The sequence below is a fragment of the Cygnus olor genome, chromosome 1 (assembly GCF_009769625.2).
Source record: "Cygnus olor isolate bCygOlo1 chromosome 1, bCygOlo1.pri.v2, whole genome shotgun sequence".
Taxonomy (NCBI): domain Eukaryota; kingdom Metazoa; phylum Chordata; class Aves; order Anseriformes; family Anatidae; genus Cygnus; species Cygnus olor.
Window position 1 is genome coordinate 165,171,681 of NC_049169.1, and position 26,810 is coordinate 165,198,490.

At 39.6% G+C, this 26,810-nt stretch overlaps 1 protein-coding gene and 1 long non-coding RNA gene across 36 annotated transcripts in view; one reads left to right on the top strand and one right to left on the bottom strand.

The window, feature by feature from the left end:
- Nucleotides 1-26,689, bottom strand: part of LMO7 (LIM domain 7) — a 130,329-nt gene extending 103,640 nt beyond the window's left edge. For 9 of the 35 annotated variants that reach the window (XM_040540154.1, XM_040540144.1, XM_040540108.1 and 6 more), the window contains exon 1: nt 26,545-26,689. In XM_040540154.1, the coding sequence (XP_040396088.1) occupies nt 26,545-26,607 (63 nt within the window). In that variant the 5' untranslated portion in view covers nt 26,608-26,689. Of the gene's footprint in view, nt 1-1,487; nt 1,507-2,768; nt 2,952-4,103; nt 4,606-26,544 lie in introns of those variants that run through there. The other 26 variants (XM_040539886.1, XM_040539930.1, XM_040539875.1 and 23 more) reach the window with 20 other exon arrangements.
- On the top strand, nt 2,391-18,819 carry LOC121061418. Its single transcript, XR_005815085.1, has 4 exons — nt 2,391-2,595; nt 4,488-4,679; nt 17,695-17,911; nt 18,009-18,819. It is a non-coding gene; the product is annotated as an uncharacterized LOC121061418 (long non-coding RNA).
- Nucleotides 26,690-26,810: the final 121 nt, after the last annotated feature.

Here is a 26,810-nt window from a genome sequence, read left to right on the forward strand (position 1 = left end):
TGCACCAAAGCCTCCTTTCCCCCTTCATGCCAAGTGAAAGGTTTGCGTTTAGAAAGCACCCCAGATAACTTTGTGCTTTAATATGGCACTAAAAATGGAAATGTACCCCCCACCATAACCCCCTTACACAGCAAACCGCCTCTCCCCAGCCCCCAAACTCCTATAGCTATTGACCTGTGGGTTCCCAGCATCCACAGATTCAAATCTATCTATCCACAGGATACTGGAGATGAGATAAGGATAACATCTGGACTTCATTCAGATTCTTGAGGCTTAGCGTACCCAAAGATCCAGCGATTCAGCACCCTAATGAGACGGGCAGTACATGACTCATGAGATGGCTGGCCACATGCTATCACAAAGAACTTTGAGTTGGGACAATTAAAAAAAAAAGCAGCTGAAGAACTATGTGAAATCTCTCCATACCATTGTTTTGGCTATGGAAGGAAAACAGTTTATGACAACAGCAGCACTTGGGTTTCAAATGAACAAGGAAAAAAACGTTTTCATGCATTTTCAGTTAAAATAGAAACATTACTTGAAATATTAACAGATAAAGGTATATCAACAGATACTAAGATCACATTTGTCTAGGGAAAATGTAGAGAAAGCATTAAAGGAATACATTTTTGCTGTAGAGGTACTAGAATCACATTTGTCTAGAATGTTATTATCTTAGTATTTTTAACTAATGTATCCACTTTGTTGTAATTGAATCTTTAAATACCTTATTCTTGTTCATGTAAAAGAAAAGATAAATGCAAGCTTGATGGTTGTGTTTCCCAAGTTTATAGCCCAATTTTATTATTGTTGTAATTCCAGGCCAGGGAGTATATGCTGCAAGTTTCAGTGCAAGCTTTTAGTTCAGTAGCACTTGTTTTGTAGGAGGGACTTTAAACAGTGCAGTATCTTTGCTTACAGCAATTAAGAAAAATGTAACAACTCCTATTTGCAAGCTGGTCTCTGTTGCAATTATTTATGTAGGTGGCAGAGATAGACAGATACCAAATGAAACGTCCCAAACCAAAGCACATTTCAGTCCTAGATTACACAGACTGCTTTACTAGTAATTCTGGGTGCATTTAATACTTTGAGTTTTCATATAGTTTAAATCGTTAACAGTGTAAATACACACGGTTCTCCAAAGTGGATGGTCAGAACCACGAGCAAGCCAGAGATCTAACGACAAGGTTTTGTAACCACATTCAGCACAAGGAAAAAGGCACCGGATAGAAAGAATAAGCACACAACAGGGAAATGCTTCAGATATAATTGCTTTCACGTGTTTAGAGAGGTTATTCATGCGTGGAAGTCATTTCTTGTTATTACTGGAGATTTTTCAATCTTTTGAATTTTTCAGTCTTTACTGGAAGCTGTACTTTCAGCAACATACCAAGACACGGTTTGAGCAAGCTGCAGTCAAAAACACTCACCAACTCCCCTCCTCCCCCCCCCCCTTTTGCACATACACCCACACTCACACATACGCAGTTTGGGGAACCAACAGCCTTCTGACTGCATCTTCTCTCCTGTCTCCACATTCCCTAGCTTTTATATCTCCTCCTTACACATCCACATTTTCCCAAGCCATTTCACCAGGTTTACGTAGCTTGTTAACAAGTAAACAGATTGGCAGTGAGCAAAAGAAATTGTGCAGAAACTAGCATTTAACAGGGTCAAAAGACACCATCGAGGCAATTAGTGTCACATACAGAGTCTGGAAAAAAAGAAGTCATGGCACCAGTTCCCAATAAGCTATGGCACTTAACATGAATTGCAGCATTTCAAAATTCTAATGTTATCTAGTGACAGTTATGTAAGAAATAAACCATTAGGTGGAAGTTGCAGAAAGTAAAGCTGAGTTCACTGACTTCAGCTGTAGAAATATGTTATTCTCTCAATTTGGAATAATTTTCAAGGGGAAAGATTAGTTTAAGGGAACTCAATTGGTTTTACATGTTCAAAGACTGTAAAGCTCCTGAATACTATTATGTTTAGTTTTCTAAAAAAATATTTAAATCTACAAAGGCATTTTAAGAAGTGAGAGTGAGTAAGCAGTAGAAGCAGCCCTAAAGAACTGCCACATCAGGCTAAAAATATTTTTAAAGGATTTTTTTTCCTTAAGTCTCAACATTTAAAGGAATATAAACACACAGAAATAATTATATTAAGATACTTGAAATACACTGTACGTGCACCAAGTCACTAAACTGGAAGTAAGACTTACGAAGGCTCCATTTCCCACCACTCATAGCAATATATTGCATTGCAGGTAATGAGCTCCTAATATTACAGCATTTGATGGCAGAGACCATTGCCACTGCCGTGCAGCACCACCTAATGAGAGACGCCAGGTACAACAAAGGACCAGAGACTGTGCTTACATGGAGTCCCTCTCTTTGGGAGGAGATGAAAGAAATTGCCTCTGGCAAAGGAATGAAATAATTGCAGACAGAGGAGGAAGGATGGCTACATAGGAAATTGAAGTTCAAGGGAGCTGCAGAAGGATGTTGTTCATCTGAAAAGACGACAGGAGCAGAACTGGAAGAGGCAGAATATTGGTCTGGGGAAAGGAAGAAAGAAATTAGAAGTTCAGTAAGTTTTCCTGACTAATTTTTCTCTCTGATTATGTTTTTGAGGAGTTCTAAAATATGAATGCTTCCCTTTTAAAGGATTTAAGGATAAAGAAATATCTGGTGAACATGCAGCAAGTTACTGAAGTGCCTTTATGATACTTTGAGAACTTAGAAATGAAAATGCTCTCATACCCGACCAAGCAGCTTTCAGCTTTTCAAGGGATCCTGTTTCAGCTATGCAGAGTTCAAGACCATCCTGTCATCTCATGGAAGATGTAGTCCCAGCCTGGACAGCAGCCTATGCTATTCACCCATTATTGCCCATGTTATCTTCCCCCACCCCAGATGCCATTCCTTTGCAATTTGAAATGCATTTGCCTTCAAATTAAGAAGTCATTACTAAGAGAAATCAGGGATCAGGCTTCAATCGACCATAAGAATCAGGACCTCACTCTTAAAGACTGAAGATGTTTTTTATAAGGTCCCTCTTTATGCATGACACTGCCCTTTCCTATCAAAAAGCTTCAGTCCAGTCAGCATTTGAGCATCTCAGACAATTACACCACTAGCAAACTCTGGTTTTGCAGGGGTCCCTTCTGCCTAATATTTCCCTTTGCAACACCACAGAAATGTCTGCAACTGTCAGAATTGTAGGTGGCCCAGCGTCGGGCCACCAAGATGATCAAGAGACTGGAGCACCTCTCCTCTGAGGAGAGGCTGAGGAAGCTGGGTGGCCCCAAAAGGAAGCGGCAAGTGGCAATTACTGCTGCGGCCACTGCAGGGGAACCACCTTCCATCTTTCCTCTTAGCCTTTGCCACTCCCCACTCAACCTTTCTTTCAGGCTGAGAACTGACAGAACCCAAGTGTTAGTTAACCACCTCCAGCGTGACACTTCCTTCAGCCATTTTATTGCTTCACTGCAGATGAAGCTTTTTTCTTTTTTTAAAGGAACCAAACTGGTTTGACAGAGTGCTTCCCTCCTCACCAGGGTGTGTTTAGAGGAATCGAAGATAAGTCTGACTGTCATAGCAGCTACACGTGGTTGCTATGTGCACTGCCCAGAGGTAGGATTTAATAGCTAGTCAAAAGCAGCCAACCTCGCCCCCTTGTTTCAGAATACAATTATAATTTGCTTATATTATGACCTCCTTGCAGAAATCATAGAATCATTTAGGTTGAAAAAGACCTGTAAGATCATCTAGCCAGACTTTTTGCTAAGGTCTCCCTGCGAACAATTCCATGCCCTGCAAGGGCAAGGCAGATATTTTCTAGAGTTTTCACTTGACCCCATTAAACATTTAAAGTGGGGATCTTCAATATCACTGAAATTAAATGCAATATTTTTGATATTATTAGAAAATTCCATGTTGCTGAAAAATGTATTCTTCTCAAGGGACTATCAACAAATAGGATATATCAGGCAGATGCAGATAAATTTTTCCTCAAAGAGGGGCACGGACCTAGACTCGTATGTAGAGAAAATAGAAGGGTTCCAACCTGTGGTGTGCTGGTTCATGTATACTCACATAATCTCCTCCAATTATACAGCCACAGCGATTAGAAAAAATAAAAGCCCCACAAGATGTGCACACACAAAAAAACACCAACATGCAAGCAGGCAAATCATATTAGAAAATCTAATATCCAGAGTGATAAAAAAAAATTCTTGGAAGACTACTTGGTTCCATTCATTTGTAGCATTAAGCTTGTGTATTTTAACCACAGAAGAGACACAGCTTTCGGATTATAAACAGATGCATGCACTTGGGGCATTTTTCACCAATAACTTGACTTCCTTTTGTCTTTAAAGTAATAACACGTTAAATGGAGAAATATTATCAATAATCCATGCGGTTTCTCAAAGTTGAAGAATATCCTTGTCACGAATGACAGATTTTCTTTCACTCTAGGCAAGATGCCTCAAGCATTTCATCTTTGAACTCCAATGGCTTCCTATGATCTGCTGCCTTCCAGAGCACGCAGATTTCAAGAATGTCTGAAGTTCTGCCTAGCAACAGAGACAAAGCACAGACTGCTGCGATTTAAACATTTTCCTCTATATATACTTCATGAAGTTATGCCAATTTCTGGTGCTTGATCTGGTAAGTGATTAACATTTCTAAAGGAAATTTCCAACATTTTGTTTGCAGTTCAGTAAAGTAGCTGAAGACACTTCTACCATAACAAAAACAAAACTGGGAAATGTTTTTAACGTTAGGTCACTGCTTTATCAAAGCAGAGTGATGTTTTTGCTTTTTTCATTTGAAACTCCAGACAGAAAGGAATGGCACTTTGTATCATCAATGTTATTTCCTGTGCAAGATTTAATTTTGTTTGGGGGCATCACAAAATTATGCACTTTATTGGACACACATCCTCTTAAATATTTTCTGCCTGAACAAAAGGTTGGATTCAGCTTTGGCTTGAAGCATCCAGACACTACTTGCACAACACGCACAGACTAAAACAGGAATTATCCCATTGAATTAAACTAGTTGTCCATCCTGCCCAGCATCCTGCAGTGACCTGCACCAGGTATGAAAGCATGTTCCCGGGGTGGGGAGGGATGATACCAGTACTTTCATATTTAGAGTACAGGAGTTCTGGCCTTCTCTATAATTAAGTGGTAAAAGACATGGATTAAGAGAGCACCAAATCTCTTCACAAACAGTTCTCTTGCATCAGAAATCATTGCAGTATGGGAAAATATCACCAACAACTTTTCCAACCCATCCTACTTCCACATATAGCAAAGAAGTCTCTAAGCAAGTAAACCTCAAAAAATGATAATAGAAAAAAATGTGATATAGAGTAGGGCAGGGGAACTTGTGTTCAGGGAAGGCTGGAAATAGCTGGAATATTAAAAAGGCATTGCATGGATCTAATTATTTTATTTATTTTTTTTTTTTAAACTATGGCATGTAACCATGAATATGTCACAAAAAAACTCACATATTTTAGGCTGGCCAACATTCTCCAAGACTGGTATGTCAATTTGAGGGCCTGCATTTATTTGGGGTATAAATTCACGCAGAATCTGGGTATAGCTTGAAAACTGATCTCATGTATCTTCTGACATATTCTGACCTCTGCTGTCATAAAGTGGAATTTATTTTGACAATCATTTTTTCTTTAAAATACTGCCTTCAGCTGAATAAGAGTTTTTCAATACCTGCAATTATCCAGAATAAAGAAATGATGGGAAAGCTGCTTTTATTTTACACTCTGAAGCACAAAAATTAAGTGCCCAAGCTTGTCTTTTCCCCTCATATTTCTATTATCCTGTCAACTACTATAAATTGCCTATTTGATTATTACATAAATGCACATAGGCTATTATTTTAGCATCTGGACTTGACACACGCTACTAAGCTGTCCTAGCAACTTCTTTCTCTGGGAACACATTGCTTTAGGCTTCTGCACTACGGCACTGTATTTTACCAGCATTATGACAGATACTAGCAAAGTCACCTAGCACACCAATATACAGACTCTACTGCTAACACGAGCCTATGCAAACAAATGGTTTTAGGCATATGCCTTTTTTTTTTTTTTCAGTTTAGTCTCATTTTCAGTGCAAAACTATTCTACAATAGACCAGCAAGCTCTTTTTTTTTTTTTTGTACTAGTCTAGGAAGTTTATGGTGAATTTTGACAGTACTGTTTGGAAAGAAACTATATTCCTAATACCCCATACATTAACATCACTGAACACATAAATCTGGATGAAGGGCATCCATCATGATGTGCTACTTTTAACCTGCTCTTTCCATCACAGTTAAGACTCCTTCCAGACCTTAGTCTTGAATATTAAGGCATGGACATTTACTGTATTCATCACAGATGCTCAAAGAACATTTGCTCTTCCTCTCCCATCATAACACCTGACACTTCAAAAATCAAACCACATGATTTCTATCAGACTTCCTGATCTCCCTCAGCTGTAAGATGATCAAGGTCAGATTATAAATACTCAATCAAATACAAACCTCAGACTGTATCTCCCATTAGGTAACATTTTTGACTAAAAAACAGAAAGACAGGGGCACAATGCTCAAGTGTTTTGCCAGTGAATGCACTTTTTAGTCCACGTTTAACTAGGAAAGAGACACTAATCTCAAATCAATAAGCTTACCCCAATGCCAAGAACCCACCTACACACACCATTCCAATAATTACCCTCACATGGTTTTATGGTTTCTTCTGCCTTTAGTTACAGCCACCATCTGCTGGAAACTACAACAGCAAGTGCCTCAAAAATGTTACTGCAGCTCCAGTAACAAATGCCTGGTTATCACTGTCAGCAATGGGTTGTATCAAATACCACAGATGTCCTGTATGTTTTAACTATACAATTAATATTTTAAAAATATGGAACAACTTTAAATAAGACATGTCAAGACATCTCAGTTTCCCACTCGAGGATTTTTACTAATAAAGACAACAGGTTTTCATAATCTAAGACAAAAGCCTGAATTCTGCTGTCAGTGTATAAAGACAGAAGCGTATAAATTGAACACTGCCCTGCAATTCAGCTCAAAACATTATTTACTCTTTTAAAAGCTGTTAAAGAATCTGTTAAGTGTTCAATCAAAACAACAAGATGTTATGGTTAGTTTAGTTTTGTGTACCAGAGTATTCCAGCAAAACTGTGAGAAAATGAATCATACCACTGTTTGTTTTAGGCTATTAAGTAAGAAGTCTTTAAGAAACAAAAATGAAAGAAGTGAACAAGAATCCCATAATTAGTGTAATAAAGAGTCCAGAAAAAAAAACAGCGAAGACAAAAACGTGAAAGAATTTCTGTAGCCATGCTAGAAGAAAAAGAAGGAAAGAATGGGTCAGGTATGTGAAGCTGAATAAATAATTCATGACAAGATGGCTGTGATGTTCAGTTAAAGAGCTACCTGTCAGATTCTTCAGAGGAGAATAGAACTGGGAAAACAACAAGAGTATAAGAAAAGCATACAAGACAGCAAAGCCTGGGGAAATTTCCTTAATTAGGTTCTTGCATGTTCTAGAGCATGCTCTATGTCATTAGCGATTCTTTTTAACTCAAAGGGCTGGAAAGGTCTCATTGACTGAAAAAAATAAGACTAGAAGATACTTCAGGCATGTGAGGACACAAGAAGAAACCAGAATCAGAAAAATACTTAAGTCTGATAACATCAACTTCAGTTTCTAGAAAGCTATTAAAAATTGTTCTCTCTCCCCACCTGCTCCCAAACTGTAGATGTTTTCAGGGAGACAACACTCTGGGGTTTGACATGTCATGTAAATCTGTTTTTATTCTGCTTTGGTAAAGGAAGTGGTCTGGTACACAAGAAGGAAAACAATAGACAGGCTATAGATGGAATTAAGTTATGCACTGGCAAAAAAGATGCATAACTAGTTAGAGACAGACGGACTGTGGAAATCCAGTCTAGATAAAAAGATTCCAAGGCTGCGATGTGGCAGTAGGAAAAGACAACACACATTTAAGGAGCATTTTTCTGAGGTGCAACATCAAATTGGGATACAGTACTAAACTGGATCCAAAGGAAGTTGTTTCAAATTCCGTGACTTTTCAGCATGTTCTTCACAGAACTGTGTGATGGACTATAACCATACTGTTTCTAAACCCAAACCAAAAAGCTGTGCAAGCATTGTGGGGGAAGAAGAGAATTTGTCATTCTAATCATAAATTGGAGCATCAGTCTAAAAATCAGCAAGAAAGCATTCAGCAGAGCTTAATTACAAAATCTTAAAAGGACAACTGGACACAAAAATAGGATAATCCTGTACATCTCAAAATGATAAAAATATTTTTAATAATAGGTTTCAACTCAGTTCATAGTTGAGTTTTTATGCAGCGCTGCTTCCTTAAGTGGGTGTTCACCAATTCACATGCAGTTGTCTTACTCATAGTTTGGTCCCAGCTAGAGAACACACTATTGCTGGCATTGCACTTGAAGACAAGACAAAGAGGCTTAGGAGGAAAAAAAAAAAATATTATGAAGAGCTGAGATGTAGAAGGAACACTACTTTGCCAAGTTTATCAAAGCACAAAGAATTACCTTAATTTGCAGCAAAGAAGATCATCACATATTAGGAAAGAAAAATTAACCATACAAGTTACATAGACTAGTTTGCCTGTTTTTAAAAGGTTAAAAAAAGTTATATGCCAGGAATGGTCTAGGCATAAAAATATCCGGTCTTACAAGACAGTAGTCATGAACTACGTGACCTCTGAGCCCTGTATGCAATTTCGACATGAAAGACCTTATTACTCATTCAGTCTCAACATCTGAATACCAAACCAAGAGAAAACTTTTAGTTAAGCGTGTATGCATTTGCAGGATTTAGGGCATAAGACAGAACAAAGAGAGGTGTTTTGTGTGTGTGTGTGTTGTTTTGGAATTAGGTACATCACAGCAACTGCTCAAAAAAAAAACAAGCTGAAAGCAAAAAATGTCTACAATCAAAAGTTAATTTATAGGATTTACAGTCTAAAAGAGAACTCAGAAGTTCAAACATGTTTCTTATGACTTGATGTGAAAAAAAAAAAAGAAAGAAATCGTATATCCATGAAGGGGGTGATCAGGTACTCCTCCTCTCCCCAAAACACAAGTACCTATAATTATACAGAGTAGGATAATTACCATGTCTGAAAACACACTTTTTAAGTGGCACTTACACTATCATATATCACCCAAACACCAGACCTTTTATAACTAATGTAATGTTAAAAATTGCATAGGGAAATAAGATTTATTAGAACTGAGAAACTAAGCTACTGGCTGAATCTGATTTATGCACCGTAATAAATTCTCCTCAAAGTCCCTCTACTTAATTCCCATCACTTGCTGGGAATTGGGGGGGAAGAAACTGACCACTCCTAATGCACAAGATTGTTAATAACGCATAGTTTAGGGATGGTGTTAGCAGTCCCCATGCTCCTCCAACTGTCTGCTGCCCTGGAACTACTGGAGATGCCTGCAGAAGGGTAGGAGAGCACATGCTGGTGGTGCTGAGGATGCCTACGCACAGCTCAACACTTTCTGCATCGCCACAGAGATCACATAACCGTGTCAGACAACACCAAAAACAACATTCGTTTTCCTTTCCACAGCGTAAGGTTGTCTTGATCTGGGAAAAAATAAGTGACTGGCCTCCAAGCTCTGGTGGACAAAGTACTGTTCCTGGGCACCTCCAGTTACAGTTGTACAGGAGTAGGGCAGCTACCAGTGGAAAGGGTTGCTAGAGCTACTCCATTGTTTTCTTTGAAGAACCACATAAGAAAAATAAACATTTTTGGAAGGGAACATTCAAAGTAAGTTCAGGTTTGGACTTCATTACTTAGCTTTTGGTCACAGGTGCTATATGAATCCACCTGCTCAAAGCCTGTCAATTAGACGCACACAAAAAATGCTAAGTTTTTGCCACCTCAAGGCAGACAATGCAGAAACACCCACATTATCTTGCTACCAGAGGAAGGAATGGAAGAAACAAAATGGGACAAAAATGGAGATCTACTGCTCATGTTTACAGTAGAGAAACGGGGTCAGAAAGATGAGATGAGATGCTTCTGTTGCCTGTTCCACCTCTTCAGCGTGCGCTGCCAGCGAGGCCAGCACAGCGCCCACGTAACCCTGCCGCAATCAGCAGTGAGGACATCCTTTGCTACCCCTTTGTCTTACACCTTGCCTTCGTTTAGTGTGGGACGAGGCTCAAGTCTCTGTATAAGTCCAGTTCCACTGCTGTATCAGTCCAGTACAACTTCAACACCGATTTTAGGGACACCTCACAGGACCCCAGTCAACTGAAAAAACCCTAAGGCTCGATGAGCAAACATTTCACAGTAACAGCAGCTGGCACACAAACCTCAAAAAAATCCCAGTTATGGAAGTCAGAAGCTGGTAGATCAGACGCAGTCCTCCGAGATTTTGTCTGGATAAAACTTTTAAAGACACACTAGCCAGACCCCTATCCTCCCCAAGAGGAACAAAAAAAAAAAATAACAACAGCAACAAACACAGAGAGAAGGATATAGTAAACACTACATATACAGATGCCAAATTCAGACCGGTATGCGTCTCTGTCAAAAGATGACAAGGTACTGTCAGTCCTTGCATCAAATTTGTCAATGGAGACTACAGGATAGACTTGGGGTCAATAAAGCAAGCCTAACGGCATGGCTCATCTTTCATTCAATAGTTTTCAATTGATTCAATGGCTTTCATTCAAAGCAAATTAAAATTAAGTAACATCCAAGAAAAACCAACAAGGAAGTCATTCTTACCTACACGGAGGGAAAAAAATATTAAGTCTACAATATAGCTACCCAAAACAAACAATAAGAAATAAAAAGGTACAATATAGCAATTCTGAAACTTGCATTCAACATTATTTTAATATGACTTATTCTAGAATGAAAAATGACTCTTATAAACACTGATGGAAAGTTGAGAAACCCTGCAAAATACCTTTTGAATCCTTGGGTGACAGCAAGTCGCAGCACACTGCAATGGAAGACATTGTTCACAAAACCTTTTATTAGCCAGCAAAGTGCTTATTGCTTATTCTAGTTTCTCTTTGTGCAAAGTTCTCAGATTTGATGAAAATCTGAATTTTCCATAACATTTCTGCTAAAACACAAAAATACTTAATATGAAAAATATTATGGCTGAAAACTGTTTGTAGCTCTATAGTAATTATGCAAACATTGCAAAGAATGTTGTACTACTTGAACATACGTTACATTGTTCAGCTTAACAGAAAATAACTGACAAAATATCAACTCAGCTTCTTAATCCTATTTTTCTCCCCCACATAAATGAAACATTTGTTCAATTCACAGCATCTGAACTCCAAATACACATTTTTTCAGAATGACATAGTGAGGGTTATTTTAAGATCCAGGAATGTCATTAATTTGTGCCCCTTAGCTCAGCAATTTGTAAATGATTAGCTCTAAATCACTGACACAAAGTAAAATCTGTCTAAGCCCATTTCATCCAACTACTAGCATTTAATTTAAACATGATTTCAAGACCTAATGCCAAAAAGACAGAACATGCTATTTATTATAATATTGAAAAGAAAGCCTGCTGTGTGAGAGTGATCTATCTACAGGAAGACATAAGCAGTTAAAAAAAAAAAGCTTAAAACTCAGCCTTTTTGGATTCCTGAGATTTCAAACAAGTACTACATTTTTGCTGGTAAGAAAGTCCCTGAGGAGCAAGTCTAGCATGAGATGTCACTGTCAAGCTTTTTATATGATGTGGGGAGGGAAATAAGAGTTGGATTGAGCACAATGCTTTTTAAACAGCTATTTTTCTGGTTACAAGAGACTCATGTACAGGAGGTTACAAGCGTCCACAAACAAAGTTAGAAATGAAGTTACGCAGGAAAGAAGTGGGGAACTCCAGAAAGTTGATGAAAGTTTGGCTTTAAGAGGGAGGCTCTCACAACAGCAGCTTTGAATGTGGCAGCAGACACTAGTTTGTGTTTGTTTGTTTTAAATCCATGAAACAGACACGCCTACAGCTTCTTTTTTTTCATCCCCAACAATTCATTAAAAGTCAAAACTTTGGTCTGAAGTTTTAATGCCTTCTATTTTTTGCTTTGTTTTGGGCTAGCCTTAAAGGAACGGTGAAAGGTTTTAAACTGGCAACATCATTCACCAGGAAATGCAAGTTACCTGCTCTTGGGCACCTGGGAAATGCATTTGTTTCAAGTTCCTCAACTTTGAGGGGGGGGGGAAATCTGGACTTGAAAAATTTCCTGCTATAATTAATGACTTGCTCTAACTTAAATTTAAGTTAATCGCTATGAAGGAACACTTCTTCAACTTCAGGAAAGTTCTGCATCACTAGATATTTTAAAGTAACAGCTTTAAAATGGAGCATCAGTGGTTATCCAGCCCCCACTTCAAGCCACAAGACGTAGGATCCCATTAAGCTTAAAGGAGGAAAAAATAAAGAGCAGTAACCAGAGTGACATCACTCTGAGCCGTAAGTAACAGATGTCTAAGGACACACAAGCAGCTGTTCAAGGCCCTGTAAGGTCCTGCTCCTGGACCAGCCAGGATAGCAGGGCTGGAGAAGAGGAGAGGAGAGAGAGCACCCGTGGCTCCCCCTGCCCTAACCCATTTTCAAAGAGCAACAAGGATTTTCACCAGATATTTTCAGTTCACAACCATATGACGGCTGGCTCTTTAATGATTCTACAGGTCTTGCTTATTCAAATAGATGTGGAAGTCAAAGGAATACACAGAAGGGAAATTTGGAAAAGATGATCTAGAATTCCCTTCACTTAAGCCAAGAGAAATGAACTTTAGTAGTCCAATTCCTAATTAAAAATAAAAAAATAAAAGTTCACTTTTATTTATTTAGGACAGTTATCAGGAAGTTTTATAAGTTCTTATCCACCTGAATGGAATCGTAATATGGAAGGTATCACACTGAAGCACAGAAACCCAATGCAGATCACTTCCATAATCTCAGAACAGTGATTTCAAATTTTCAATCTCTTCCACAGTAAGTGTTTTTATCTCCAGTTGGCAATATTCTCTCTCTTTTCTTAAAAAAAAAAAAAAATCAAATATGCAGGCAGCCTGCTCCAACAGCTCCTAGCCAAGACGTTCAGCTGGGCACTATCCCAATTCTGATGGACAACACCAAAGCAATCAGGTTGTTTAACATCCTATGCAAGTTACTAGTGATGAATTCTCAAATCCACCGGAACACATACAAATGGAAGTTAGCACAAAGCAGCAATATGTTAATTCAGCATGATGCTGAATTTAATGCTAACTTTGCTAAAGGAAATCACCAGGAGATAGGAAACAAAACTGATTTCAGGACTGTAGCATGAGCTAGAGCAGAAGGTCCAAGTGAGAATACTCAGAACAGAGAAAACCCCACTCCACAGATGGCTTTTGATCTGGAACATAAATAATATTTATTTGCTCTTAAAAACCACACACACACACCCTCCTCCAGCCATGGGTACATCTAAAAGCTGCTGTGGCAGACATTCGGCACCATTGAACCATCTTCAACTTTCTCCCCCGCAAACTTAATCTCTGCATAGCTAAACATATATTAACAATTGAAAACCACAAAAAAATTATTCTATTAAGGGGGTAATTAATGACTTCATTTCAGTTTAGCAGCTGATTTTTGGTTGGCCTTAAACCAACCGGAGCTTGAAAAGAAACTATTACTTGAGAATAAGATTCTGAATAATCTTGTGAGTTATTAGTTGGCAGTTTGATGTGGCCTTCAGACTTCAAAGGACCCTTTTTACAAGAAAAGAGGACAAAGGCAATGAGGCCTTTAACATCTTTTATGGTAAATAAGGTAGAAAAATTGACTACGTATTAGAAAGCTGATGCTTTCTGATGAAAGCAAACTAGAAAGCTGATGAAAGCATATTAGAAGAGACTGAACTTTGCATGAGTTTCATCAACATTTTAGGAACCTTGAATTATCCATCAGGTTTTAGATTAGAAGATCACAGTAATCTGGAAAGTAAACAGCAAATAGTCCAGTAACAGAAGAATCCAGATAGAGTTTCTGCTACTTTGCTATCAACAGATGCTTGGGGGAATGCACCAGATTCCAGCAGAGCTTTCACCCAAACATTTGCTGCCAACTTAAGGGAAAATATCAGGTCCCCCCATTCTGGGCACACACCACTCAGTAGTTTTCCTACTACTTACCCTTAAAGGCTCACTTTTCCCCAGTTATGAATGTATAGACACACACTGACATTTTCTGGCATTAGAGAAATTGCATGTTAAGGTCTACTACTAAATAAATACACTGCTGATAATTAGACCATGGAGAAACAAAAGGATCTTCCCCTTACCAGAATTCACTGATGAAAAAACAGCAACAGCATATGGCTTAAAATTAACGTAGTGTGAAATGAGAAGCACAAACCTTTAAGTGGAAAGCTGCCTAATGTAATTTTCACAATTACCATTTAATTTAAGAAGCAGATCAAAGAAGTGCATCATTTACATTCTTCAAACATTAAGTTTTCAAGATCAAAGACCTCAAGTATTTCCAGACTGCATATATGGGAATAACATGGTTAGAGTAATGAATCTATGCAGAGGGAGAACATGAGCTGCCAGTTTGCTCTGTGCAGCAGTTTCCCCATCATCTGAGACTGTAACAAGTAGTATCTGCAACAAGCATCATCAACAAGCACTATTTAACACTATGCATATAAATAGAAGCAAGGAACTTTGGGCTCAAAAATAACATTATACTGATTTTCTGACTGCTGGAAACTTCTTTCCCTGAAACTATCCACTGCTTCAGAGATTTTTCACAACTTCAGGCTGACAGCTATGTTTTAATAGCTCTTATACAATGTCCTAGAGGTCATTAAAGACTTTACTGCCAGTCATTGTAGGCTTTAACCAAAGCTGTGTTTTCATGACAGTGCTCTAGCCTAATTATACCAGAAGTTTAATACCAAGAAGTGCACCATATAAGTATGCCAAGATATGTCAGTTTAATTTTAGGTTAAAAAAAAAGAAACATCACCAGCAAAACTGATGTTTTAATGACCACTGGGAGTTGCTATAAGACACAGTGATCCAATTCAGTGTAAAATAGAAAGTGTCCTGGCACTTATATCCAGGAAACAATCACAACTTTAGTTCACACTGAAGATCCACGCTTACTTCTGAGGGCCTCCCAAAAAAACGCAGCTCAGAATTCAAGATTAAAACCAGATTTTCTTGGCAGAAAACCAGACAGCATTACAGATGTAAGACCTACAGTAAAACAAGAGATGATCATTTAAGCTGGACCAGTAAACAGGAGCTCCTCGTGCAAGTTGAGAAGATTGCTAAAACTTCTTACTAAGTTAAAGGACATGACAACAACAGGCAGGTAACATAACATCAACCATCAGGTACAGAATATTGCCATATGATAACATTCAATCCCCAGAGTTTTTCTTATACAATAAGAAAATCCTCAATACATCATACCGGTCCAGCCAGAGGATGGATTTTTATCTGCATCTTCTTCATGCTCCCTACTTTCCTTCTTAATCACATGATTAAAGCCATATTAAAAGTAGACAGGAGGGGTTATATAATGCTAACATTTACACAGAGATTTAATGTCTTTTATCATGGTACTACACATCCAATACAGCAAAGGTAGGGGCATATGAAGTCCACATCCCTACTTCTATGTACAAGAGGATTTAAGACAGCTTGCTCAGAAGAAATTTCTGATACACACTTCTCATGGTAAGAATATTGCATTCCATAACTAAGACTAACGAGCTCTTATGAAAGATGAACAGTCATTGTGCTTTTACAGTAGCTGAGAAACCTGTGCATTATCAGTACTCTGGGCAACAAACTTGCTGACAGACAAAAGAAATTACATAGAAGCAAGCTCTGTTTTGTGGGAAAAGATTTAAAGTACAGAAAGGTGAAACAGAAGGTGTAACAGTCTTCAACTTGTCAGATGAAGAAAATGATTAGCTGTGTCCAGCTGAAATCAACTCACAGCATCCTAAGCTCAAAGGATATTTATGGTGCACAAGGCTGTGGAATACACATGTGCTCGTGCTAGATCTGAATTAGCTCACACAGTTCTGTGTAGCTAAGCTACTTCACATACACAGCCTGGATCGGGCAGATAGATGCAGCCAGAACTCATGAAGGTCATAAATCTGCATCTCTGACAAAAATTAAAACCCCTATGCACAATCTAAGTAATGTTATACGTATCTGTAGATCACAATATTGACCAATTGGCTAAAAGTTGGTACGTCACATCTACCTCAACAAGCAACCTACATAAAAGTGTCCCTTTCTAAAACAGGAATAAATGAAGACATACATTTCTTTACTTGAGTGGAGAAGCATGCGCTGAGATTGGTAATAGAAGGATCTCAAGATCAGGCTCTCTTCTCCAAATCCTCTCCTGTAATAACATCTGTTAAGCTGAGCCTGCATCAGGTTCTTGGTCCCCCAGGCTCCACACAACAGGGTAAGAATAAAAATAACACGTGGCCATAGTGCAGCCACAGCATAGCTGGGTTAGAAACAGTGCTCTAAGGAAATTTAGAAATAAAGACCGAAGTGGGAAAGGCTGGCATACCTTTAAAGACAGCTGACAGACGCCTACATCCTTTCATATTTCACTCCCCCCATCTGAAAGGTAGGGGATCTCTTTGTCACATTATCACATGAGACACACCCTCTGCTCTGCCTCCTAGGCTGGCTGCAGAGGAAGGAGAATGCAATCCTATGAGTCACCGCTGGAAACCTGCATGCATCAAACATCTCCTCACCAGACACAGGGAACGAAATTAAAGTCAGCTTCCCTACCAACTCTGCACAGGCACTGGAAAAATGCTGCTTAGATCTCACACTTTGTTACCACGACAGAGATAGGGTTCTTTCAAGAGACTCACTCACATGCAGAGACCAAATCTTGTTGCTGAAACATGCACGTTAAGTATTTCAGTCTGAAAAAATAAGTTGTTGTACTGAGAACCAGACAACTGATAGCATTGTTCTTAAGCACAGTATATCCACACAAGTTCAGAAAAAAAAACTTCACTGCAATTTTCAAGGAAAGTCAGTTTACATATGGAAAGACCAAGAAAATCCATCTCCACAAGATTTTATTTGCTGGGTTAAATAATATTTTATTTTTATATATATCATTTATATTATTTTTATTATTTCTTAGTTGGGAAGGTAAGAAAGAAAGGGAAGAATGAACCACACATACACATATGCACACGTCTTTTTCAGACAGGTCTTACAATAGGCTTCCATGCCCAATGGCAGATAAAATAGATGAGTACTGATTTTACAAATACAAAATGAGAATTGTAATAAATACATTCATATACTTAGAATACTCTGAGATGGTATTCCTCCCCCCTTCTCTTTTAAATGGAAAAAATGCAAAACAATGCATTTGAGAAGCCAGTCCTTAATACAAAAATTCATAACTGAAATACTCACAAGGCAAGAAATTCACTCCTCTAGGAAGAAAAAGTTGCTGTGTACAAATAACCTTAGGAGCACATTTCTCATCTTCACTTCACCAACCTCTCTTCTTTGTCATTTCTCCACAGCAGAGCTCCCAAATGCATCCACTGACACTTGACGTGCAGAACTTCCTGGAGTCTTTAACGATGCTCCCAAATGAGAATACAGCCCATGTCTGCAAGACCTATCCCAAAGTCACAGACAACTTTTGGATTTTATCAGATGTATGAAAGCTAGGCCATTAGTGAGCAAACTAGTGTCTGCATTTTAATGGGGATTTGTCTTTGAAAAATTCGTTGACACGTAAGGCTCGTAGCTGTGAAGCAATACTTTCCTGAATAATCATTAAGACAATGTTTATTATATCAGGTTTTTTTTCCCGCCCTCTCTCTCTCTACAGCATCAGGCAAATGTCTGCGAGAGATATCTATCTGCACCTGGAACTCACGCCTTCTTCCTCATCCCATTTTCATTCAGTCCAAATAAGAGCAGCTCCACACAACCTTTTTATTGGATGCAGAGAACTCACTAAGAAGATGCCCACTGGACATTTCAAAAATTATACAAAGGCACTGTAGTTAGCTCAGACAATCAATATTACTTTATTACAACCCTTCTGTATTTTCAGACAAATCTACAATCAGACGTCTAGGTCATTTTTCCTCAGGTTTACATTTTAAGGTGAATCAAAAAGACGCATTTTGTCAGTGAAGTTATTAATGCCAAAAGAAAAGGACAAAAGGAGGAACAGATTTCTTTCCCAGACTGGAAATGCAGCTTCACCTACTCTGAAATAGTACCCAGAGAAGCATTTCAGGGCAGTCCCACAGCTGTTAGTAAAAGAAAAAATAAATAAAAAATAAAAACACATGCACACAAGTGTAGTATCAAACCTTGATCTTAGTTTTTCTTCATCTTCTCCACAGTTACTTTGACATCTGGCTTTGTTTGCTTGCATCCTTTATCGCATCATGAATTACTAACTGACATAGTCATTTGACCATGTAGAAAGTCTCAGAACAATCTCTACAAGCTGGATTTTTCAAATTCCTTCCTGAAGGAAATAAAAGAGAAATAGCGGGGCCAATAAAGTACTTCCAGGAAAAAATTTGCAAGTAGCACCAGAGATTAGATCTGGGATTAGATTGCACCCATGAACAGCAGGCAATCACTGAAGAACAGCTGGGTGAGACAGCCCAATACCATCTAAAGGATTTTCTCCAAACAACGAAACTCCAACAAGATGTAAGGGCTGCTTCTGCCATAACAGAAGATGCTTGATAAGCATATCAAATACTTTCAAATGCTTGGACCCAGAAACTCCTGGCAGAGTTTCTATTTAAAACAGTTTCAATTGTATTTATAAGCCTTATGAAATTCATCCTGAAGACGTTATTTATGGATGGAAGCCAGCCTCCCTAATTCAGGTGTCTAGCTTATACCTCGACCCCAGGCGCTTGGTGAATGACTCCCAAGTCACATAAGGAAGAGATACAGGCAATGAACAGAAGCAGGTGATTTTAGAGGCCTCCAGGGAAGGAGAAGGTTTGTCTCAATTCAGGTGTCTGCCTCTTCATCGCCTACATGGACAAGTTGCACCAGCTGGGTTGCAACCAAACAGCTGCCACCAAAACGTGAGCTCTGCCACTGCCACCACTATGAACATTGGTGGCCCTCACCTCCCAGGAGGCAAATGCTGCAAAACTAAAATAGAATCAGTTATTACTTTATTTTTTTTTCCCCTTTTTAAATTATTCTCTTCTATTTTACACATGCAACTACCCTAAGCCACAATTCAAAGCTCCAGGGGTCAGCAACACCCTAAATACAGCTTCTGTGTAGCATCAAGCAGATACCTTTCACAGATTGCTTCTGTGCATCCTTATGTGCAGACTGATAAAGCTGATCAGGTAAAATAAGCACAGTACCTTAAGCAGTTGAACACAAACAAACGCTACAGAGCAGGACAGGTCTCCATCATCAGAAGGACCCACTGAACCAAATCACTGGAGGCTCAGAAACCCCACTGCCACCACAAGAGGAGGCAGGAGAAACACATGCCAAGGGCTGAAGTTTCACCAACATCTCATTGCGATAACAAAACCACATCGTTGTGGAACTTACTCTTGGAAGACAGGCTGGCCCAACACTTCACATTTTCTCTATGTTAATTGAATTGATCTCAAGCCAGATATTCCTTTAGAGACATTATAGGACTGTGATTTTGAGTTTTTTTGGCTAACATACTAATAACTCTTTCCCAAAGCTAGTATATTGCGTTTATTTTCTAAAAATAGTGATTCAGAGCTGAATCTGATTCTTACATTAACTGATGAAAAAAAAAAGACCTGCCAACACACCCTGCACTGGAAAACCATAAGGCAAGTCTATAAACCTCAGGCCAGTCTAAAATAATCCCAGATGTTTTGTACCACAAATGCAAAACACTGTTGAAATCAATTTTCTTTTCTCAGTGTAACACAAATGAAGGTTTTACTACTAAACATTCAACTGGAAGCTAGCATACTGTAAGTCATATCCATACACCTTGCTTTTCATATGAAAAAAATATTGTACTACTCATAAAAAGCTAGATTTACAACTGCTTACAGCACGAGGAGCCAAAGAACCTATTTTAAAATAGCTTATCCACTGCATTCCTTTAAAGTTAGATTTTTCTGCTGGATTGACAGCATTCAGCTATGTGAAGAACAGCAAAAACAAGACACTCCTTCCAAGGTAATTCACAATAATATGTAAGGTGTGTCAAGCACACCGTAAATTACCAGAAGCACTTCTAGCACACTGAGTCTGAGAACACATGCAGACTTATTAAACTGATGAAGATAGAAAGTCCATTACATAACTTTATCATTTATGTCAGTCTCATAAAAAAAAGTATTTTGTTGTTGTTCCTAATTATAAAAAAATCCCTCCTCCAAGAGTGAAAGGAACTTTAAAGACAGGGAGTGGTAGGTACAAGGAACAGCTGGAATGTATCTGGTTCTTAAAAGACCATAAAACCCAAGTGTTTTCCAAAGCTCAGCAAGATCACAGCCTAATGTAATATACCGAAGTGCTCTTTAAAAACTTAAAGAATTTGGACCAGAAAAAAAAATGTTTGACAAAGAAAAGGTGCTAAAAGCAAGCCCACTAATGTAGGAAAAAAATATTCCCGAATACAGGAATCATCTCACCTCCTCCCCCAGACTACAGGAGGTAAACACACATGACCTCACAAAAACTCAAGGAAGGATCAGGTCACAGTTCAAAAACAGAGCAAAACAAAAAAGACAAGAGGAAAAGAACAACAGTGACTCCACAACTGACTCTAGTTGGTAACCACATAATACAAAAGAAAAAAGTTCAGTCAATGTTTTCAGTAGATGCCCTTAAACAGCACTACAGTTCCCAAATCTACAAGACTTTTATGTCTCTAAATTCCACAAGTTAATTATTCCCCTTAAAGTGCCTGCAGATGCTGATTTCATGCAAAATATTTAAACACTGAAAACTAGAAAGAGGCAGCTGTCCACAAAGAAAGCAGCCACACTGGGAGCTCAGCTAAAAGCTACGCATGCCCATCACACACTGGTGTGAAGACCGACCTCAAGCATCTCAGAGAAATGCAAATATAGAGTTAACTTGACAAAATATAAAACCCACCTTGTAGGACCTTGGATATAGATTTTTTTCCTCCAGCAAATAAATCAGTCCTGCTTTTCTCTCAGACATACCTCTGTGAATACCAGAGATATCTTTCCCAAGCTCTGGGAAGCTCCTTGTCCCATGGATAAGGTAACAGAGTGAGCAGTGTCCACCCAGCTAAAACAATACTACTGTCACTCTCTCCCTTGAGATCATCATTGCTATGCCTGTTTTATGATATTTTGTCAAAGTGCTTTTAGAGCCTGCAGCCAACACTATTTCCAGGATTTAAATTTCCAGGATTCACTATTTCCAGGAACACTATTTCCAGGATTTAAATTCCTACAATATTTACTAACAGGTATGCTTCTGTAACAACCCATGTCTACATATTAATTGGATACACTTAGATTTACTCCATGCAAGAGTTCACTGCCAAGAACGTACACACAATAATGAAATATTGATGCACCTACCTAATGGGGGCTTAAATACATCCCTTATGCAGAAGTGAGCCAGAACTTTGGTGGTATTGCTGTAACACGTTCTCCAGAAACCAGCCCACCCAGGTTTTATGACTTGACAGAATTAGCCAGTATTAGACACAGGTTAGGCAACACAACATATAGAATTTGCCTTTTCTTGCAAACATTTTTCACTCTGACACCACTGAGTACAGCGACTGGCTCTCTGAACACCATCTGAAAATACCTCATTCAGAAACAAGAAAAAAAGCTTTTCATAATGATTAGTGCCACTGAAATAAATGCCTCTACGAGAACGGGATTTGAACAGTAAGATGAGTCTGGGCCAGCTTCTCTCTCTACAGTTATTCCTCCCATCTGCCATACCAGACTGTATGCATTAGATTCATGCTTGGGGGAAAAACAAAACCAAATAATCACTGAGGTAAGATCTCTATGCAAATACAGGAAAAAACATTGCTGCTAGACCTCTTGCTACATTTGCAGAAGCCATAAAAATATACAGTAGAAATGCGGAGTCTGGACAGTTTCAGCAAATAGAAACATTTGGTGACCACATGTCAGAGACCATTCATTGGATTTGATTGCTTTACTGCTTGTCCAAACCAGAAGATTTCAGTAAGCAGTACTGGCTCTCAAGTTTTGTCCTGAAGCTGATTCTTTCTACCAAGCAACTCCTCAAGTCTGCTTTTCAACTTTTGCAGGCAGAGGTGCATGTGCATGCAATTCTATTTCCCAGAAGAGAAGTCAAAAAAAAAAATTTAATTTTGCCAACAACCAAAGTGTAAGAGATGCTTCCAAATCACAAAGGGAGATAGCTTTCAACTCTGAAAAGCCTACTGTAGTGGAATAATGAATGAAGCTGTTAGCACACACAGCAGCATTCAGATAAATCAGACTATTTTGCTGCCTGTTTAATGGCCATGGCAAGACTGGAGCTGCAGAGCTGTCTTCAGTTGCCCTCCAGACAGGCTGGGGTCCGTTCCTCTAATGCTGCTTAGTGAAAATGATAAAAGCCTTCTCTTTAGAAATCCCACCCGTGCAATACCTCCCTCCATCAACACTGGGCAGTGCTGGCGATGGAAAGGCCTCCTCCTGTTGCACTGCAACATCCCTGCGTGAGAAACAGCCCAGGACTATGGGATCTTCCTTGCCACTCCAAGGCTGGTGTTCCTGATGACAGCATCAAGCGAAATGAGCAGCTTTCAGAACATCTGACTTCAATAACGCCAGATCAGTCACTGGGGGAAGAGGGTCAGATGGCAAGAGGCCCTGAAGCAGTTTGCAATACTAAAAGTGACTTGGCCCAACACCTAGTTTTCACTTGGGTGATTCGTCAGAGTTACTCCGTTTGCTTTTCTTTTCCCGGAGCTCTGCTGCTTCACTCCAACAATTCATTCAGGCACACATTCACTTCCCACTCTCCCCCAGCCAGGATTTGTACATGGTGTACATTTGACTACTCTGAGGTGAGGGAAAGAAAAAAAAAATAGAAATCAAGCATTATTTGCCTCAGGGCACTCTAACTAAAGATTTACAGACTTCGTGGGTCAGGTTTCAAGTTGCTTTAGCAAACAATTTCAAACCATAGGCATTTACCTGAAGATTAGGGTTCATTTAAGAGACAGAAAACACAAATGTAAAGCTGAGAGGTTTTACAAGAGAACAGCCCCTCTTGAACTCTGAAACAATCCAGGGTGTCTGTGGGTAGAGGGACCACATTTCACCTTTCTTTACACACATGGACTTGGTGGTGGACTGCGGAGAGGAAGGGGTAGGACTGCCCTCCCACCTCCTGAAACAAGAGTGCAGGAAACACAGACCGGGCAATTCGGGATAGTTAATAGCCGGGTAGGAATGCTGGGTTTTGAGGAATACCTCTGGCTTTCTGAAGCTATAATATGGAACAGAATGTAGTAAAATCATTGTAAAAGCCCAGCTATTTCTAGCTCTGGCAAACACTGCTCTACCTTAGAGAAGCTATTTCTAAGCTGTGTTATTTCAGTATTTTATTCCTGTCTCAGCACACACCATATGCCCAGTTAAGGTGCTAAATAAAGGCCGAGATGGATGTGATTTTGAGCAGCAGCAGTTGCTACACACAGCTCAGAATACTCCAAAAGCCCCAGATGCACAAACCCAACACCACTGAGCAGTGCTGGGCTCTGGACAAGCCATCAGCACAGGGCACCCGAGAAGATTTGGTGTTTTGCAAGAAAATCACTACTCTTTCTCCAAAGTGAGCCTGTGTGCTAGACAGTCAACTTTCCAAGAGGGACTAATCATCCCCAATTAGAGTTTGGGATATCAAGACGAACAACAACACCCCCCCCCCCCGCCAGTTCTCCACAGCACACAAAACCTCTTTTACAAGAGACTGGGGGACTTTGCATTGTAAAGGCTACAGACCTGCCTTGTCTACATCATCATAAAATATGCCTGAACATGAACTTGAACTAAAAAAAACAAACAAAACCAAACCACAAAGTCTCTCCTTAACAAATACCAGACATCAAATGCAATTTTTATTGTTATTGCTTTTAATCAGTTTTATTTTAATAGCATGGAGGTTTCAGCTGGGAGCAGGCAGAACATGGACCCGAGCAGGGCACAAGTTGGTTTCTCTTAACAAAAGCTTCATGAACAGATGGGGAAAAACTTTTGGGGTGTTCTTTCCCCCGCCCCCCCCCCCCCAGCTTTGTTTTGTTTCCTCTCCCACTCCCTGAGACCTGACAAATACAGCTACCCATTCCTGGAAGGAAGAAAAAAAAAAAAAAGACCAGTCTTTGAGCTCAAGTTTTCTGTTTTTTTTTTTTTTTTTTTTTTTAATCTCAAAATCTAAAAAGCTCTTTATTGAAATACAACAATAGGCTAACGTTGATTTCATTAGCAAAGGGAAATGTCAATGGTTCACAAAGAAATTTTTGCTCGCTATTTTAAATACCTATTAGCTAGTGGTTGTATGCTTTCATCTTCCTCTAACTTTAGAGGAAACTGGCACAGAAAAAAAAAGAGAACTTACCAAATGGTAAGAACTTGAAGTTCATAAATATTTGGGAATCTGCCTCACCCTCAGAACCAATGGCTTAATCATTAGGAGTAGGTATTGTTACAAGTTTTACTCTCACTCACATGCATACCACTGCTTTGCACCAAGGATCACAAAACCTTGGGATGTCTCATTACTCTAAAAACATCTTCTCTTATACAACATAAATGGTTGGCCTTGTGTATTTAGTTTATCTAGATTTAAAGAGTAGAGCAACACAACAGACCCTCTGAAAAGAGGGACCTCATTTTATTTGAAAATAAATATTTACATTTTCCTTCAACACTACAAAACTTTTAACATCCTGTTTATCAACACCTTCAGGTTTTTAAGTTACTTTGTTTAAAATAAAAGTTTATTCAAGGCATGAGTTTAAAACATTACTTCAAAACGAGAAAAGCTTTCACTTTCTTTCCAAGATGTATAACCAGATAACCTAGAAGGGGGGGCAGAGGAATCTGAACATTTCCACTATAGAACAAATAGCATCGACCTCACACTTACATAGCTTTGCTATTGCTCCCACGTGCTACTGGCAGGCAGGGAGATGCTTTTGTTGCATGGTAGAGCCAGACAACACCATACAGAAAGAGAAAAATCCCCAAACTCTTAAAGTTTTCAAAGATGGTATAACATCATCTTCATGAAACTCTCTAAAACAAGCTTTGCCAATTTAAAAGAAAAAAAAACAGTAAGAAATATATATACAAGAGAAAAGTGCTTTAACAGCCTAAGCTCATGGATATCTCTTAAAATTGACACCTGGGGATATCAGGGCTGCTTTAATTACCCAAATTCATAGATAGCAATTACACTTGAGAAAATCATTTGTGATACCCTTACCTACAGTGCTGTCAGTTCAAAACTCTCTGCCTTCCCTCAGTAGGATTTAAGCACTAGATGTCATTGTTTTACAGAGGAAAAAAAGAAGCATGAACTCAGATCTCCACAAGCTTGTAAAGAAGAGGGTAAAAAGTACCAGACCCCCTCCTTTGAATATTTACTGTTTTGAAAGTTACTACAATCGTGTTTGTGACCACCGAGGTTTCATCTCAGGCAGATGCGTGGAAGGGCACGCAGAAATAAGATGAAGTTATTTTAGACATTCAAACACACACAGAGGGATTGCTCAAGTTCACCTTTAGAAGCACAGCCTGTCCCAAAAGGATGGACAGGGTCTAACACCTCTTCAAGCAGCATCCCCACTGCTGTCCTAGCTTACCCGCTCCCACCACGACTTGACTCACAGCAAGCACTCAGGTGCCTGTTTCCAACCTTTTCCCGTGCATTACTGTATTGAGTGTGGTGACTGCAGAAATATAGATATTTAAGACAAGCTATGTACAGTCAGACACTAATGTTTAAAAGAAAAAAAAAAAAAGAAAGAAAGAAAAGAGGAGAGAAGTAAATGACTTTAATTTCAGGTTACTATTTCCTACACTCTTCACAGACAGGAAGAAGAGCGCCTTTAATTCAAACCGTCTCGGAGTAAGAGCGCTAAAGAAGTAATTTAGGAGACGGTAGGAAATTGCGAGCCCTAATTACAGGAGCGGAGCCGTGCCAGCCTTTAATCGAGCCGTGGGGAGGGGGGAGCCGAGGGTACCGAAAGCACAGAACGACCCCTAAAAAACCAACAGCCACGGCTGCTCACGAAGAAACGAAGCTGGGGAGCGGGACTCCCGGGGGACCCCACAGGGACCCCGCCCCCCCCGGGAGCGGAGCAGGGGGACCCCAAGGGGGTTTCAGCGCCTCACCTCCAGCCACCTCCGCGCCTCGGCGAACGCCGCCTCGCACTCGGCGTCCTCTCGGCTCTCCATGGCCGGGCAGTGCTCGGTCCTCGGCCGGCAGCGGCCGCTGTCATTCAGCTGCCTCCTTTTAACGCTCCCGTCCCCGTCTCCTCCCTCCTTTTCTCCCTCCTCCTCTTCCTCCTCCCCCTGGCCCTCGGCGACCGCAGGAATCCGAGGAAGCCGCTCACTGAGAAACCGCACCGCGGCCCCCGCCGCCTGCCGGGCACGGCTGG